Here is an 18226-nt window from a genome sequence, read left to right as displayed (position 1 = left end):
GATACACACAGCCTGTATCATCCTTCAGTACAAACCTGCTGAGTATCCATAGAAACACGCTGTTGCTAAGGGCTCTGAACCGTTCGCTCTGTTCTGCTCAGACCTATAGCTATTATTCATCTTACGCCTGAAGCACAAAACCGCCAAATAACATCATTATAACAAAATGATCTTATTTCTACACTATTAAAAAGATCCAACATACACATCCACATTACCCTGCAGATCCCAGAGCTCATTAACATTAATAGTGCACAATAAACCATGATAAAATATTATAACAATAATAATAATCATTATCTGTGGACTGAGTGTTGCTCTAATGTCCAGGAATGCAGATAAATAGGGTCTAAATTGTTCAATGATATATACACTCCTCTCCTAAAAGCCAATCGTTTATTTCAGCTGTAGACTAAAAACATTTTGAGTTTGACATTAAAAGATAAGAAAAAAAAAAAAATATATATATATATATATATATATTTCCAGGTTTTTACATCTGTGTCTGATACACAGTTCAGAAGATAGCACCTTCTGTCCTAATGCACCCATTTTTAACCCTTGTGTGGTGTTCGGGTCTGTGGGACCCGTTTTCATTTTTCATCAAATGATAGTAAAAAAATATTTTTCTAACTCAAACTCATTGGCATTGGCTCATTTTTTGTGAAAAACATATATCAAAACACATTTTCGATAAAGACACACTGTACACCCCCCACCCCCCCCCTAAACATTTATATTACATACAGTATGTTTGGCCAAGGGCTAATAAACATTGCTTCATTGGTAAATTTGAAACTAAACAAATTTTCTACTCATATCTTGAGTTTAATTCATTTTCTTTTACATTTTATTAAAAAACTAATAAAAAAAGAGTAGCACTTTTTGAAAGAAATGTAACATAAGAAAGGTAAAGGAGGGCAAATATTAACCATGTAAGCTGTTTATATTGCTTGCAATTTAGGTGAAGCAAGCATGTGTAAAGCATTTTAATGTAAAATTGCTTAATTTTGCTGAATTAAATACAAGTAACAAAGTAAACGAGTAACAAAAATATGAACACCACACAAGGGTTAATGTGAGACAAAGTTTTAAAATAATTACAAATAAATGTACAGGTAACCTTAAAATAATTTTAAGTGAATAAGACTACGTATTTAGTTGCAAATTGCAAATTTGCTCGCAATATCAGAGCGGCACGGTGGCTTATGGTGGCGTCCTCCCTGTGTCTATGTAAATTGCTCCCAAGGTCCAAAAACATGGACATCAGTAAAAATGGATATTCTAAAAAATTTTATGGACTATAAGGAGATAAAAAATGGCTATTTTCTAGTATATTTTTCACGAATAAGGTGCACCAGATTTGAAATCTGTTCTGGGTAAATGCTGTAGTGCTTGATACAGTCCTTCAGGTGGACGGTTGTTTCCGGTTGAGAGTACGCTGTGCGCTATTGGCTGCCGTTTCTCACCAGTGTGTGGATGAGGGCTGAGTATAAACGGATGTCTGTTAAAATGTGATTGTAAAGCAACCTTGGGTTTCAAGAAAGGCGCTATATAAGCGTAACTTATTCTTTCATACATTCAATTTGTATTAATTATGTGACCCACTCACCAAACCTATGCATTCTTCTTTTGTGATGCTTTTCCTGGCTTTCACCACAGCCTCTTTCACTTGGTGTTTGTTTTGGGGGGTTACTCCCTTCAGTCTCCTCTTTAGAAAGTACAATGCATACACTATTTGATGAAATTTTGATCTTTTGTCTCATATTTTTTATATTTTAATGTCAAACCCAAATGTTTTCAGTCTAAAGCAGAACTGTTCCAATACTTTTGAAGGGAAGTCTATTTGTAGATAATTTGTAAATACTGGTTATAGCTGTCTTTGGAGTCGATTACCAATTACAGTCTATTACGGTCTATATTAATACATAAGGTGCACCATTTTATAAGGTGCATGTTAAGCAACAACAGTAAGGAACAGGGGTGTTGCCATGTATCCCCGCCTAAGCAAACAAAACTGTAATTCTTAAAAAAGTCAAACGAGTGCTGGATGTTAACCTACACAAATATCTTTTCTGAAAACTGTTTATTTGGGTGACTGAAGTGCTTCCATCTGAAGTCCAATATTTTAGCGCGGTTAGCAGCAGTGCTAGCGCTAGTAAATGCTGCCCAAAAGTGCTACACTAAAGATCTCTGATCTCTTGTTTTAACACGGTAAAAAGAGCTAGCGTTGTGGTTAACAGCCAATGCTAATACTGCTCCAGCCTTAGTGCTGGAGAAACATTACTGAAAACTCACCTTTATAACGCTGTACTTCTGCGGAGTGGCTTTACTGCTCCTTAATTCCTGACTGCTAAAATTATACATAAGGTGCACTGGATTATAAGGTGCACTTACGATTTTTTAGAAAATTAAAGGATTTTAAGTGCGTCTTAAAATGTAAAAAATAATATGGTAACTCTTTCACTACTCACCATACAGCATTTGTTATATAGTGAACTAAATGGTGAGAGACCAAACACGAACTATCCTTGTTTTTCCCCCTCTGAGTACATCTGACATAACACCTCCATTGGAAATTCAACTGTATCATCTGTATTATGTATCATTAGAGGTGATACATAGTAGGGGTGGGCGATATGGCTCTAAAATAATATCACGATATTTCAGGGTATTTTTGCGATAACAATATACTTGGCAATATAGAAAAACTAAAATAATTCACTCATTTCAGGAATATAGTATAATAGTATAACAGTATAATCATAATGTATAAATTATGATAATAAATAATATAGCATAAAATAATACAATGCAGCAAATAATATTGCAGAATATTTAGTGCATGCATATAAACTGCAAACTGAAACAATTATACAATAAATACACCTAAAGCTTCACAGTAAATAATAGACTACTTTTAAGACAGAACAGCCCTATTATCACGATATGGATTTTTAATATCATGATATTCCTGTGTCACGATATATTGTATAAGATATAATATTGCCCACCCCTAATACACAGTGAAATATTTAGAAAATTAAAACTGTACCAGTGAGATTTGAAACAGCTCCACAAAAACAGCTGACTCATCATGTAGTGCACTGTTGCTATAAATGGCAACGATTCCAATCGCAGCTCTTAAACTTACACAGCCATTCCATTGGAGAACTCCTCAAAGGCCTGGCAGTAGATGGTGATTGCCACACGAGCGTCTGAATCAAAGGTGAACTCCACACCATACTGAACCCTGGGCTTCGCGCCTTCATCAGTAGGTGTGTCTGCATCATCTTTATACCTGTGAATTAAACACAACTGCACATCAGTCCACACATGCATGCAGCTACTTAATAACTAAATAATAAATAAATAAAAACACATTATATCTGACAGTGTGAATCAGTTTTTCTTTATAAATAATGACAAAATTCCATGTTGCATTTGACCAGAAGTTTCTTTATATTGTTTTTTCTGAATTTAGTGACATTAAACAGAGTTTATCATGCTTCTTATCCCAAACATATCGGATGGATGACAGCATGCCAAAAAAAAAAAGACAGTTCCAATATGTCCCTTTAGTCCACACATGGCATTAAGCACGGTGTCAATACGTTGATGTTTATCCACTTCAGGGATATTCCTATTATTTTGGCAGTTGTGTCAGCAACGGTTACAACTTGGAGAAACTGAATACAATTATTAGCAGGGTGTCCACAAACATTTACCATAATTTTCAGACTATTGAGCGCACCTGAATGGAATATATAAGCTGAACCCACAAATTTTAAAAAGAAAAAAGAATTTGTACAAGCTGCCCCTGACTATAAGCTGCAGCTGTCCACGTTATATAAAATGATATATTTATACAGAAAGATGTTACACAGAAACTTTTAATTACATAGGCTACGTACACAAATAACTTTATGTACCGTAAAGTGCTGCTACATGGCTGTTTAAAAAAAAAAAACAGCCTACCAGAAAAAGTCATGAGAGTAAATGTGCTAAATTTGCTAGCAAAAAAAAAACAAAACATATATTAGCAGTACCGTTACATAAGCGTGTGAGGTTTAAAAAAAAAAAGTAGCTGCTTACAGTCTGGAAATTACTTTATACATACATTAGAAAGCATGCGATCGAACTCAAGAATGTCATCTTACGCATCATTAACAAAGCAAAATATATTATTGCAGAAATGTATATAAATATATATTTTAAAAGAAATGTGGTGTTGGCCAATCTTCAAAATATAATATTGGTTTAGGAAGAGAAAGTAGTTTCACTCCATCTTTACTATAAAATAAAAGTTCAGTAGTTCAGATAAGTCCGTACCTGACGAGTCTTAATGAGTCCTTCCTGATGTTGACGAGGCTTCTCAGAGTCTTCACTGGTTCGTGAGGTGCCGGAGTCACATACGGAAACTGTGAACAGACAGCGGTGTAACGAAATAAACAAGACTTAAAATAGAGCGCTAAAAAAAAAAAAAAAAAAGAGAGAAAAGATGAGATCACAACATATCCCTCATCCATACCTGCACAGGACGGTTGCCTAGAAAATTGAGGTCCATGTTCTCCCCGAACAGGTAACCCTCAGGGTGAGGGGTGTCAAACTTCTCACCCCCCATGAAGAAGTGACTAGCGAAATAATTCCCTGTGAGGAACAGAGATAACAGAGTCAGTGTGAGGACTAACACCTCAATCTGACATACAGGAGGTGTCCTGAGTTCTTATACAAGCATCTGCTCACAGTCCTCTTGTTCTGCCTAGGTAGTGTCTTATGCAGTAATTGCCTTGATGTGTTGTTGTGACTTCCACACTTCCCCTGATCTGTTATTTATTATTAACAGTCCTCACTGTTGAAACCACACACTCAAAATACTTGGCTATTTCCTTGTGATCTACAGTGTTCTCAATACTGAGGGGTTTAAACTGCTCTAGCTTAGACCTGGAATTATACATGGTGCCAATAGTTTTTATGTTCATTTCTCAATTTAAAGATCAATTGGTACTTTTGGCAGTGTGGGCAGTGTGCCAGGTCCTGCTGGAAAATGAAATTCGTATCTCCATAAAAGTTGTCAGCAGAGGGAAGCATGAAGTGCTGTAAGATTTTGTGGGAAAACAAAACTGCACTGACTTTAGACTTGATAATAAAACACAGTGGATCAACACCAGCAGATGACCAGAAGTCAGTGCAGTGTTTTCCCACAAAATCTTACAGCACTTTGTGCTTCACTCCATAATCATCAACAATAAAAGAAATAAATGCTTAAAATAGATCACTCTGTGTGTTTAATACATCTATATAATATACGAGTTTCACATGATTTTTAAACTAAATTACTGAAATAAAGTAACATTTCAATGATATTCAAATTTTGTTATAAATCGAAAATTAGTTTATTAATGGTCAGCACCGGAAGTTCTGAACGATATACATATATTATTATTGTTGATTTATCGTGAAATATCAATATATCGTTCAGCTCATCTGGTCCCAACACTCAACATTTGTACAATAAAAATATCGGTATATCGTTCAGCTCTTCTGAAGCCAAAATTAAACAGCAGTTATCAATCAATCAATTAACCTTTATTTAAGCTCAGAGTACATTGAGGGTGGCCCTCATTTACAATTAACCCAGCATTTTAATATATATTGATAAATAAGGTTTTAAAATAAGATATAAAACAAAAAACATTAAAAAATAATAGGAATTTAGTAGAAATCATACATTCATAGGTAAGCAAATCGAAGGTGATAAAAAAAGAGAAGAATGCAACTACAGATTAATACATAAAACTGAAAAATATAAAGCAATAAAAACAAAATAGGAGTTATAGAATAACCTATAATTTGCGTATGTAGCTATGTAACGCTAAGACGCGTTAAACCTAACCTATATAATTAACGTTACATTAGCTAGTAAACACCGCAGAACTTACCGGATTTAGGTGGGAATCTGTAGGCAGAATTGGCCTGAATGTCAATATCCTCCACCCCAGCGATCCTCCGCCCGAGAACTGACCCCATAATTAACTCAACTTTAAAGATTTAACTATGAAAAACACAAATTTCGGGCAATAATACCGGAATCACAGAATAATACACAGGTTAGCCACAGAGCTAACTCTACTCCCCCGAACCAAACGCAGCTCTCCTGCCCTTCAGCCGAATATCTCAATATTTATCTAATATATAAACCTGACAGGGGGGATTATACCGCCTGTACCCCGCGGGTTCGGTCAGGTTCGGCTGACAGGACTCGGCTGACCCGCTGTTACAGATATTATTAAGATTTTTAAGCTACGGTTTAACCCGCAGCTCCGCTGGTGTGTTTGTTTGTTAGCTACCTAAGCTAAGCTAAGCTAACTAGCTAGCTTTAAGCAGCTAACGCGATAATTCGCTAGCCTAAGCTGACTAGCGTTAACTAGCGTTAGCTCCGTTACTAAGTAGCTAGGCTATCTAATCATTAACCAGCTTACTGTAACTAACTGTTTGATAACCGATAATCAGATCGATCAGACCGAATACAGCCTGGCTGATCGATATAGATAATTTTTCAATACTTTAAGACAACGGCCAGGCTAAAAACAGCAGCGGAAAGTACACCGAGTTCCAGCGCAGGCCCTGATTGGCTGCTGTTAATGTGATTGACGGGCCGTTCAGCCAATCAGGTGATCAGACCGCACTGCGTCCCACTAATATTATGATTTTTTACATTGCAAATTTATTATTTTAAGCTATACAGCAACACAAAACAGGGGATTGTGGAGGACAAAAACAGTTATATATGATTTACTACGTAATTCCACACGTGCCCCTATTTTAACTAATTTCATGTGATTAATATTAATCTACAATGTAGAAAATACGTATAGGCGTGTATAGAAAGGATAGTGCAGTGTGGTGACTCCTCCACTAGAGGGTTCTGTAAACACATATATATATATGTATATATATATATATATACATATATATATATGTATATATATATATATATATACATATATATATATGTGTGTGTGTGTATATAAAAGTGGAATGATTTTAACCATTTTGTCAAAACATGCTCATCTATAAAACAGTATAAAAGATAATTAACTTGAAAATTTTGAAAAATGCTTCGTAATTGTTTTTTCTTGTATGTCTACACAGTCACTGTGTTTTTGTGTTATATAGCTTGACTTTTTTGTTGAAGTTATCTTTGTTATCATATATTGTTTGTATATTATAAGGGCAGAGGCTTTATATAAACCCATATCAAATGTTTTTCTTCTTACAGCTCTGTAAAAAAAAAATTAGAGAGCACTTCAGTTTCTGAATCAGTTTTTCTTTTTTCTTTTGCTATTTATAGTTATATGTTTGAGTAAAATGAACATTGTTGTTTTGTTCTATAACTATGGACAACATTTCTCGCAAATTCCAAATAAAAATGTTTTAAGTCATTTAGAGCATTTATTATTTGCAGAAAATGAGAAATGGCTGAAATAATAAAAAAAGATGCAGAGCTTTCAGACCTCAAATAATGCAAAGAAAGTTTTAGGAGTTAAGGAATCAATATTTGGTGGACATTTTTATGCATCTTGGCATCATGTTCTCCTCCACCAGTCTTACACACTGCTTTTGGATAACTTTATGCCACTCATATGGGGATGAGTTTAGTGTTAATGTACAGTGCGGTGATTGGTCCACTAGTGGGCTCTGTAAGGCGGTGTGTGTGTGTGTGTGTGTTGGGAGCTGAGAGAGGTTATTATGAGCGAGGCGGCGGAGAGAGAGGAGCGCAGGGAGCCGCGCTGAGGGACAGAAATGATGGACGAGTTAAAACACCAAATTATGATCAACCAGTTCGTCCTGATCGCTGGATGCGCCGCGGATCAGGCCCAGCAGCTGCTGCAGGCGGAACACTGGCAGTTCGAGGTGTGTGTGTGTGTTTACTACTGCAGCACTACTATTACTACTACAGTACAGCACTGTTAACACTAATACACTGTACACTGTAATTCTCAGATTTATTCTGTTTTTACTTTCTTATACTCTTATACAATGTATTAACTGTCTTACAGCATTATCTCACTTTACTACTTATCTATTATAGTAAAGAAAACAGAGAAATACAGGCTATAACTTGATTAAATCAGTAAATCAGTTGTTTTTTAATACTATTTATACTGTCCTATAAATAAGAGAAACGTTGATCGTTTTAGGTCGTTTTAAAATGTTTTAAAGAATCTGATCATGTTTTTTTTTTCTTTGTATAATAATTCGATTAAGATTAGAACCATTTATAGAATAATACACTGATTTTAACACACTTTCCCACACTGTTTCCTGCTTCAGACAGCCCTCAGTGCCTTCTTCCAGGAGGCCAACATTCCCTACAGCCACCAGATGGTGAGTTTATACTATTTATATAAATATATATAGTATAATAATAATAATAATAATAATAATAATAATAATAATGCTGTATGTGTGTGTGTGTATATAAATGTGTGTGTGTGAGTGTGTATATATATATATGTGTGTGTGTATATGTGTCTTCCGCCATGTTGTACCATGAGTGCACGAGTCAGACATAAATAAAGATATATAATGTATGTTAAATGTATATTAAGCTAAATATGTGGAGCTGTGGGGGTCTGTGGGGGTTTATGGGGGTCTCAGGGTTTTGTCTGTGGGGGTTTATTCTGTTATAAGTTGGTTTATTGCTGTAAACGTGTCCTCAGTGTGGGGGGAGGGTGATTCCAGGAAAAAGAGAGAACAGCTCTGTTTACAGCGTGTCACACACACACACACACACACACACAGAGACTTGTTTTAGTATTCTTGTGAGGACCTACCATATAAAAACAACAATTAAATCACATACAGTACTAGTAGGGCTGTCACAATAATTGCAATATCGATTTATCATACAATAAATGGACATGACCTCAATCATTTTTGATAATTTGTGTTTATTTGTATGTTTTTTCACATATATGACAGTGAACCGTATTAAAGCCAATCATGCTACAATAACAGTGACTCCATACACACAGTGTGGACTCAAGTAGGTGAAAAAATAAGTATATAAATCCCAGACTAATTATAATAAATGATTAATTTAATATTTGCTATCTTTAAAAAGTGTATACTTGCTTTTTTATGCTATTTAGTGGAATTTAATAGTCTTAAACTTATATTGCAATAATTTTCAGCACAATAAATCCTCCACAAAAAAATCTTATCCTGATAGGCCTTAGTCCCAGTCTAACCTATGGACACATTCCCATTCAATCTTTTTTTTTATGTATTTTCCACATTGCAGATTATTAATTAATATTAACCCACCTTAAGCAAAGGAGTGAAAAGTATCTCCAATAATTACTCTGTAGGTAGAAGTATAGATACTAGGATTTAATAAAATAAGTTCTGTAGTAGTTGAAGTATCAACTCAAGCGTTTTGCTTTTTACATTTTAAGTAAAAACACTTTATGTGCTTTTAAAAAGTGCTGGTTTCAAAACTACTTAAAGTGTAAAAGTAAAAGTAATGTAAGGAAAAAAAATAATAAGCCATTAAGAACAAAAGCTTATATAGTCCTATAGTGCACTACCCCCCTCCCACCCTCCCTAAAACACATTTTTCTAAAAGCCATAATGACTTTAATGTTCTATAAAAATTAGTGGTGTCATTTAAAAAAATTGAAAAAATAAAAAAATTAATCGCACTTGTTCTTTTTAAGATGCTTAAGACAAGTTTTCATAGTGGAAGTTTAAATGTAAATAAAAAATGAATGTAAGAAATGTAAAACGTAATTATATTTATATAATTTGTGTTCATTAAAATACTAGAATATACAGTACTTGTATGTTTGAGGGGAGATAAATCTGGAATAAAGAATTAATAATAAATTTAATAGAGGAAGCTTTTTTACACACGTTTTATAAACATCTCAGCTTGGTTTGTAAGGATTTGTGAATTAGATATTAATTAGCTGAGTATAAAAAAGCATTTTCACGTTTTTCACTCCTGTAGTTGTGAAAGTTTCTATGATCCGGATCAGTTGATGAGTTTGTTTATTTGGAGAGTTTCTCCCTCTGTTTGGTTTGGTTTCACACAGGCATAAAAACCTAAACGCACCAAAATGCACACCAATAAACCACACGAGCACATCGTCTCCTCTGATTGGTCAGAGCTGTCTGGCGCGGGGGCAAGAAAGTGAGAAATATAGTGAGAAGATTCTGTGTTTCAGTTTGTGTCTGTATATCTGTTCAGTGTGAAGCTGATTTAATACAGAACGGTGATAACATTTGCTGCTGTGCTTTTAAACACAGTGTTTTTAATGGGACGTGCAGCGCTGATGTGTCGGGCAGATGTGAGCAGTGAACGCTGCACAGACTGTGCTCTTAGTGTGTAAACATCATGGAGCAGCAGAGACAGCGTTTGTTCATAGCAGTATATTATCTAGCTGATATATTGGATTAAACTGTGTTTTTTCAGCAGTTTAGCTCAATTGAAAAAAAGGCAAAGCGCAACAGAAAAATAACTGTACATTGGGCGGGGCAGATTACGGCGGAAGTTGGGGTCAAACTTGGTGGCGTAATGAATTTTTAATATGTATATTTTTTTAATGATAATGCGTTAATGATTCCTTAATTTATTTATTTTGCAATTCAGGTCTCTTTCAGTCTTATTACCTGATATGAATAAATAAATGAAGTTAAACTAATATAGCGCTTTTCTAGAAACCCAGGTACGCCTAAAAATTTACACATTTTACACAAAACTATTCGTACTCATTCGTACTGGTGAGAAGAAGCAGCCAATAGTGCACAGCATACTCTTAACCGGAAACAACCGTCCAACTGGAGGACTGCATCGGACTGCACTACAGCATTTACCCAGAACAGAGTGCCAATCTATATCTGGGCACACAGTCATACATACATTTATACACACACAAACTTACATATATACCACAAACTTTACACATACACACCTGATCTCCGTGTTTTTGGACTATGGAAGGAAACCCACGCAGACACAGGGAGAACATGGAAACTCCACCCAGATAGGGACTTGAACTCAAGACCCCAGTGCTGGGAGCCTCTGTGCCACCGCATACATGACAGGGTTAATTTTTCCAGTAATATTTAGGGCTTGTCATTCAGACATGCAGCAGCCCATATGCAGTATTATACTGGAGTGTACTGTACATGTTTAAACTTGCAGTGAAAGTTCTGGTAAATTGAATCATGTACACAAACACTCCCATACTGAAACAAAGCTACAGTCATCACCGAAACCTCCCACTGTACCATCTGTAATCTACACATCACCGTACTTCCTGCTGGTGTAGTGACCTCTGATTACACACAGAGTCGTTACAGCAATGCCTTAAAAGGTAGGGGTGGGCGATATGGCCCTAAAATAATATCATGATATTTTATGGTATTTTCACGATAACGATACTCTTGGCGATATGATAAAACACTAAATTATTTTTTTTCATGAATACACTACTGCAACAAAATAAAAATTACATTTTATTATTGCGTCTGATATAACTATCTGAGATATTAAAAATACAAGAATTTTATCAGATTTGTAAAAATCAATGATTCAGAACGTCATGATACTAATAATGCACTCTAAATATCTCCATATATCCAGGATTAAAGTAAAATAAATGATACTGGACAGATATAATCTGCATCTAGTAGATATATAATGGGAAATGAGAACAGTGTGAATTTTTCTTTTGCTAAAAACAGCACAAAAATTGGTACCCTGATGTGATAATTAGGGGAGAGTGATATGGCACGATATTTCAGGGTATAATATTGTTCACAATATTCAAAAATGTTGGCGATATTATTGCGTACGATACAATATGGCATATCCTTACTTAAAGGTATTTAAAAGTTTGAGCACCCCTGATAATTTTCAGTATTTTCCTTTATAAATAATTTTTTTGTTGGGATCAGCAATTATATTGAAATACTGTATATCATATAGCAGATGAACATAGTGATATTTGAGAAGTAAAATTAAGTTTATAGGATTTACAGAAAGTGTGCAATAATCCTTTAAACTAAATTAGGCAGGTGCATACATTTATAAATTTGGGCCCCAACAGAAAAAGGAATCAATATTTAGTAGATCCTCCTTTTGCAGACAAAATAACAGCCTATAAACTCTTCTTATAGCTTCCAATGAGTCTGGTTTCTGGTTGAAGGTCTATTCTTGATTTTGGATCATTCTTCTTTATAAATCATCTCCAGTTCAGTCAGGTTTGATTCAGGTTTCTGATCATGAACAGCTGCTTTAAATCACACCACAGATAATAATTCAGTAATATTCAGGTCTGGATTGAAGACTGAGATGATCTGAGATGATCATTCCAGAACATTGTATTTGTTCTCCTGCATGAATGTTTTAGTGCTTTAGTAGATGTTGAGCAGTGTTTAGTGTTTAGGGTCGTTGTCTTGTTACAGTATCCAGCCCCGATGCTTTAACTTCAACTTTCTCACTGATTCTTCAACATTGTTCCCAAGAATCTACTGATATTGACTGGAATCCATGTGATTCTCAACTTTAACAAGATTCCCAGTACCTGCACTAATCACACAGCCTCACAGCATGATGGAACCGGCACTAATTTTACTGTGGGGAGCAGTAAGTGTTTGTGTTGGAATGCTGTGTTCTTTTTTCTCCATGCATAAAAATAACCGCCCTCCAAATAACTCCTAAATTTTAGTTTCATCAGTCCACACACAGCACCTTATTCCAAAATAAAGCTGGTTTGTTTAAATGTACTTTAGCTTTAGCTTTAGCATACCTCACGCGACTCTGTTTGTGGCACAGAAAAGGCTTCTTCTGCATTCATTTCTCTCCCGTACAGCCTCTCCTTGTGTTAAGTGCGCCGAATAGTGAATAGTGAACGATACACAGTGACTCCATCTGCAGCAATATAATTTTATGTTGTAGGTGTTTGGAGCTGTTCTGGAGGTCTGTGGGTTGACTATGACTGTTCTCACCATCCTTTTCCTCTGTTTATCTGAGATTTTTCTTGGTAAAACAGATAACAACACAGGTCCATGTGCTTATAAGAAGGTATAATGTGTAACATTAATATATTCTGTAATTTTTACATAATTATGTGACACGTTCAGGTGACCTGATTCCTGTATCTACTGTAACTGTAGATTAGTCCAGACGTTCTGATGTGAAAACCCCCTAATGACGTCTCTACCTAAAAATATAGGTCAGCATATCTTATCAGTCTGTGTTTAATTTGTTCCCTGGATCTGCTGTTTAATTTTCACACGTAATAAACAGCAGGAAGCAGGCAGGCCGTGTTTACTGAGGCTCTGATGGAGAAAGTCAAATATTCATCTCCCAGCCTGTCCAACATAATCCTCATTACTGTAAAAAAGGCCTGTTATAAAATAGTTAGATCTACTGATGCAGGTTCTAATATGACCATCAGCTGTAACCATAAAATTTTACATTTTCCTCCTCGTGCCACTAAAACAGTTCTGATTCATTGAGATATAGACTCCACAAGACGTCTAAAGGTGTTCCGTGGTATCTGGAACACCAAGGGTCCTAATTTCTATCCTGTACAAGGCATGCCGTGATGCTCATTGCTATCTTACACCCCACCAACAGTCTATTTCCCCATCTTTTGCCTGCATCGTTTAAATAGCAACAGTTCTTCTGAATATATCTACGCTGATGGGTCAGGTGGTCTGGTAATGAGGTGTGTTCAGGTACATTTCTGGTGTATTGCTACCTCGGCAATTGAAAACACAGGTGCACCACTGACTGAATACAACCTAGACAACAGTTAGATGTTCATTGCTGTCTTGGCAGTCAAATTGTCAACACAGGACCGTTCCCCAACACACGAGCATGTCAGAGAAGTCAGCAGGCTGAGAAGCATTGGTCGCTGCGCTGTCAAAATAGCAATCCATCAAAGTCAGAGCTCGCCTGACTCTTAAAGGGAATAGCAAGTGACTGAATGGTTTATTTCGTGTTACGCCCAAAATGAACCACATCCCATCGTTACAAAAGCAAAGACACTGACACGCCCTAAATCAAGCTGATGACTCACCAAAAGCGCGCAAAAATACGTCCCCAACACTAACATTACAGCAGATCCTTTAAGTTATGTAAGTTATGAGGTGTTATCTTGTGAGTGAGGTCTGATAGTGGGTCTAGATGGATGAAATGTCTCTCTAAACCATCACTGATTGGTGGAAACTTCACACTAGACCTCGAGCAGTTTGGACTGTGTGTCTCTCCACTTTTCCTCCAGACTCTGATCCCTTGATTTACAAATGAAATGTAAAATTTACTGATGATCAGTGATGGTTTGGAGAGACAGGTCATCTGCTGGTGTTGATCCACTGTGTTTTATTATCAAGTCTAAAGTCAGTGCAGTTTTGTTTTCCCACAAAATCTTACAGCACTTCATGCTTCCCTCTGCTACTGACAACTTTTATGGAGATGATTTCATTTTCCAGCAGGACTTAGCACACTGCCCACACTGCCAGAGGTACCAATTGAACTCATCGTAAAGCTTTTCCTCAGCTCAGATCAGTGTGCTCAGATCTGCTTTCGGCTCCAGTGAGGGAGCACATGTGTGTTTATGTGAGGAAGTCGTGAGAATATTTGGGGGACGGTGTTGAGCTAAATCTGGCCGGGGTTTCCCGGACGTGCATGGGAAGCGAGCTGAGGCCCTCTGACCACAGATCCTGCAGAGCTCTGCTGAAAGAACCTGAACTCGAGACTCGAGACCTGTGACCGGAAGCTGGAGAGCAGTGTAGAGCAGTGCAGGGCAGTGTTCACCAGTTTCAGCCAGTCATACACTCAAACTGATACAGGAACTACAGTAGCTGAGAAATCTATTTTAATATAGATACAATACAGAGTGTTACACAATGAAAAATGGTGCTAAAATTCCTTAGTTTTCCTTAATTCCTTAATGTTTCACCAAGATTATGGGCCCTATTTTAGTAATCCATAGGTGAGCCGTTAACCGGATGCACCATGCAGCTTGATTTAGGGCATGTCAATGTGTTTTTGTAATAATTTTTGAAAAAGAAATTGCAATATTTTTGAGAATAAAGTTGCAGTGTTAAAATAAATAAATAAATAAATAATAATAATAATTAAAAAAAAAAAAAAAAAATATATATATATATATATATATATATATATATATATATATATATATATATATATAAATTGTAATATTTTAAAGAGATATAATATTTTTGAGAATAGAATTGTGATATGTTTAAAAATAAAATTGGACTTTATTTGAGAATAAAATTTTAATACTTTTAAGAATGAAATTGTAATATTTTTGAGAATAGAATTGTGATATGTCTAATAATAAAATAGGAATTTATTTGAGAATAAATGTGTAATATTTTACAAATGAAATTGTAATCTTTTACAAAAAAATTTGTTTTATTTTTGAGAATAACATTTTTATATTTTTGATAATTAAATTATAACATTTTTGAGAATAAAGTTGCAAAATAAAAAAAAATTAATTGTAATATATATTTTTTTAAATTGTAGTATTTTTGAAAATACGTTGCAATGTTTTAAAAATTTTATTGAATTGAATAAAAAAATATATAAAAAATATTTTTATATTTTTGAGAAAAGAATTGCAATATTTTGAAAATAAAGCTTTAATATTTTGGGAATAAAGTTGTAATATTTCTAACATTTAAAGTAATATTTTTGGAATATCTGAAAATATTATTATCACCATATTACTATATATTAAGTTTAAATAGTTTTAGAAAAAAAATAAAGTCCTAGTATTTTGTATGTTTGTGTTCATTTGTAGCTCTGCCCCAGTCCTGTGTTCCTCCACGTGCTCCTGTCTGTGTGCTTACCTGTTCATTTGTAGCTCCGTCCTCTTAATACCTGTCTTCAGGTGTTTCCTGTTTCCTGTCCGCTTCTGTGTGTATAAATAGTTCCCTATGTTCCTGTCTCACTTGTCTGTGGTTGTACGTTGTACGTCTGTTAGGTTGTAGTTTTTTCTTTGTTTTCCCCGTTCCTTTGTCCTCAGTGTTCCTTTGTTTATTTAGGTCTTTGTTTTGGTATATTGTTAGTTTGTTTTCTTCATTTATAAATGAAATAAATGAGTCCTCTCCTTGCTCCTTCTTCTCATCCTGAAACAAAGTCATAATAATTCGTGAATAAAATCGTAAACTGTGATTAATAAAATGTCCATAATAAAGAGGTAGTAAAACATTGTAGGACCAGGAACCAATCGGATGTTTCCTGAAGGTCTGTGGGGTGTAAGATGCTGAATGGCTGCTGATTTAATATATATATATATATATATTACAGTGTGATTTATTCTTAATTCATATTTCGTCTTTCTACTTTCCACAGATGTGTACGCCAGCTAACACCCCGGCCACGCCCCCCAACTTCCCCGACGCCCTCGCCATGTTCTCCCGCCTCAGAGCCTCCGAGAGCTTCGGCAGCAGCAGCAGCCCCATGGTTTCCATGGCGACCTCCCCGCCTCCCTACGCCAACTGGTCCATGAACCCCACGCCGACCGCCCAGCTCCCCCCGCAGACCACCACACCCAACTGGCCCCAGCAGGTCACCCAGCAGGCCTCTTCCGAGCAGCCCGGCCTGGCCATGGAGGCGGAGAGATGAGAGGCCCCGCCCCCGTTCGGCCCCTGGACCACTCAGGAGGAGGAGCCTGGCCTGCCCTGCTGATGAATCTGACTGGAGGAGAATCACGCTTAATGGACGGACGGACAGATGGATGGATGGATGGATGGATGGATGGACACTGCAGGACTGATTAACCTGGAGGACATCACTGGAGAGATGTTCCTCTCCTCGTTCTTCACACAGCATGAGAGATTAAAGACTCTAAAACTCTTATTTTTCTTTTTTTTGTGGGATTTTTAATTTTATTTTTAAGTATCAGAGATGCATGGGTGTCTCTTTCTGAGGAGCTTCTTCATCCAGGACTGATTCACTCTTTATTTTTTTGTTTTTTGATCTCTATGGTTAATCAGAATCACTGTCTGTATGAAAGCTGCAGCTGGAAGCAGCTGGAACGGTGAAATTTGACTGGACTGGACTCAGAAACGCTTGATATAGGTTTAAAAATATGATACAATTTAAAAGAAGACCAACAAAATGGTCAGATAATCGTTTTAGAGTTTTCTGAGTTTTTTGAGGGACATTTTGTTAAGATCAGAACCAAGCATTTTTCTACACAGTGTTATTTATTTTCTGGGGAGATTTTTGAGGCATATTTGCTATTGGTAGCGATCGATCAATAGCAAATAAATGTTTAATCTTAATCTCAGAACCCTTTCTTCGATTCTCTTGTATACCGTAATCTTAATTTAATAAATCGCAATGATCAGCCTTGACATTTTCTCATTCTGTGCTGCTTTTGTTACGTTTTTGTCTACAATCATCATAAAATATACAATCAAAAGGCCAGCTAACAGTCAATTTTCACATTTTTCGCCTTCATTTTATTCATGTTTAAATAGCAACAGTGCTTTTGAATATATATCTACACTGATGGGCGTGGTGGTCTGGAAATGAGGTGTATTCAGGTAAATTTCTGGTGAATTGCTGGTGTATTTCGGCAACAGAAAACACTACAGGTGCACCACTGACTGAATACAACCTAGACAGACGTCAACAACCAGATGTTCATTGCTATCTTGGCGGTGAATATCATCACACGTACACTTCCCGCTTGTTACATGAACACACATGAGCAGCACAAACCCAACTTTTACATCAAAAATAAACAGAATACTAAGGCAAGACAAGTTTATTTCAATAGCAAATTTTATACACAATGGTCATTCAAAGTTCTTTACCAATAAAAAAAAAAAATACAAAAAAAAGTCACAAACATGTAAGGAAATAACAATAAAATAAGAACAAAGCATGAATAAAACATGATGAAACCTATATAATTAAAAGAATGAAAGTGCTGTCCATGCTAGAAAAAGGCATTTCTAACAGAATTTTAAATGAAAATTACTGTAATATAAGAAAAAGTGTAAGAACAATGCTAAAAGAAAATTACAAGACATTATAAATCAAATAACATTTCTGTTCCTATAAACTACCTACTTGTGCACCTTCACAGTGTGAACGAGCAGCAAAGTTTCCTCTGCTTAAAAGTGTTGGACATTTTCAGGTAGCTGCACCGTTAAA

At 35.8% G+C, this 18226-nt stretch overlaps 2 protein-coding genes across 3 annotated transcripts in view; one reads left to right on the top strand and one right to left on the bottom strand.

Moving 5' to 3' along the window:
- mgrn1b (mahogunin, ring finger 1b) overlaps positions 1 to 6639 on the bottom strand; it is a 29014-nt gene extending 22375 nt beyond the window's left edge. For both annotated transcript variants that reach the window (XM_049475953.1, XM_049475954.1), the window contains exons 1-4: positions 5943 to 6639; positions 4532 to 4650; positions 4333 to 4421; positions 3155 to 3301 (exon numbers count right to left, since the gene is read on the bottom strand). In XM_049475953.1, the coding sequence (XP_049331910.1) occupies positions 3155 to 3301; positions 4333 to 4421; positions 4532 to 4650; positions 5943 to 6030 (443 nt within the window). In that variant the 5' untranslated portion in view covers positions 6031 to 6639. The remainder of the gene's footprint in view (positions 1 to 3154; positions 3302 to 4332; positions 4422 to 4531; positions 4651 to 5942) is intronic.
- A 1026-nt stretch (positions 6640 to 7665) lies between these two features.
- On the top strand, positions 7666 to 17418 carry LOC103033365 (UBA-like domain-containing protein 1). Its single transcript, XM_049475980.1, has 3 exons — positions 7666 to 7917; positions 8338 to 8391; positions 16412 to 17418. The coding sequence occupies exons 1-3, from the start codon at positions 7807 to 7809 to the stop codon at positions 16682 to 16684; spliced, it is 438 nt and encodes a 145-aa protein (XP_049331937.1). The 5' UTR covers positions 7666 to 7806; the 3' UTR covers positions 16685 to 17418.
- The last annotated feature ends 808 nt before the right edge of the window (positions 17419 to 18226 follow it).

Source organism: Astyanax mexicanus, chromosome 3, assembly GCF_023375975.1.
Source record: "Astyanax mexicanus isolate ESR-SI-001 chromosome 3, AstMex3_surface, whole genome shotgun sequence".
Taxonomy (NCBI): domain Eukaryota; kingdom Metazoa; phylum Chordata; class Actinopteri; order Characiformes; family Acestrorhamphidae; genus Astyanax; species Astyanax mexicanus.
The sequence above is the reverse complement of the archived record's forward strand: the minus strand, read 5'-3'. Positions and strand labels throughout refer to the sequence as shown.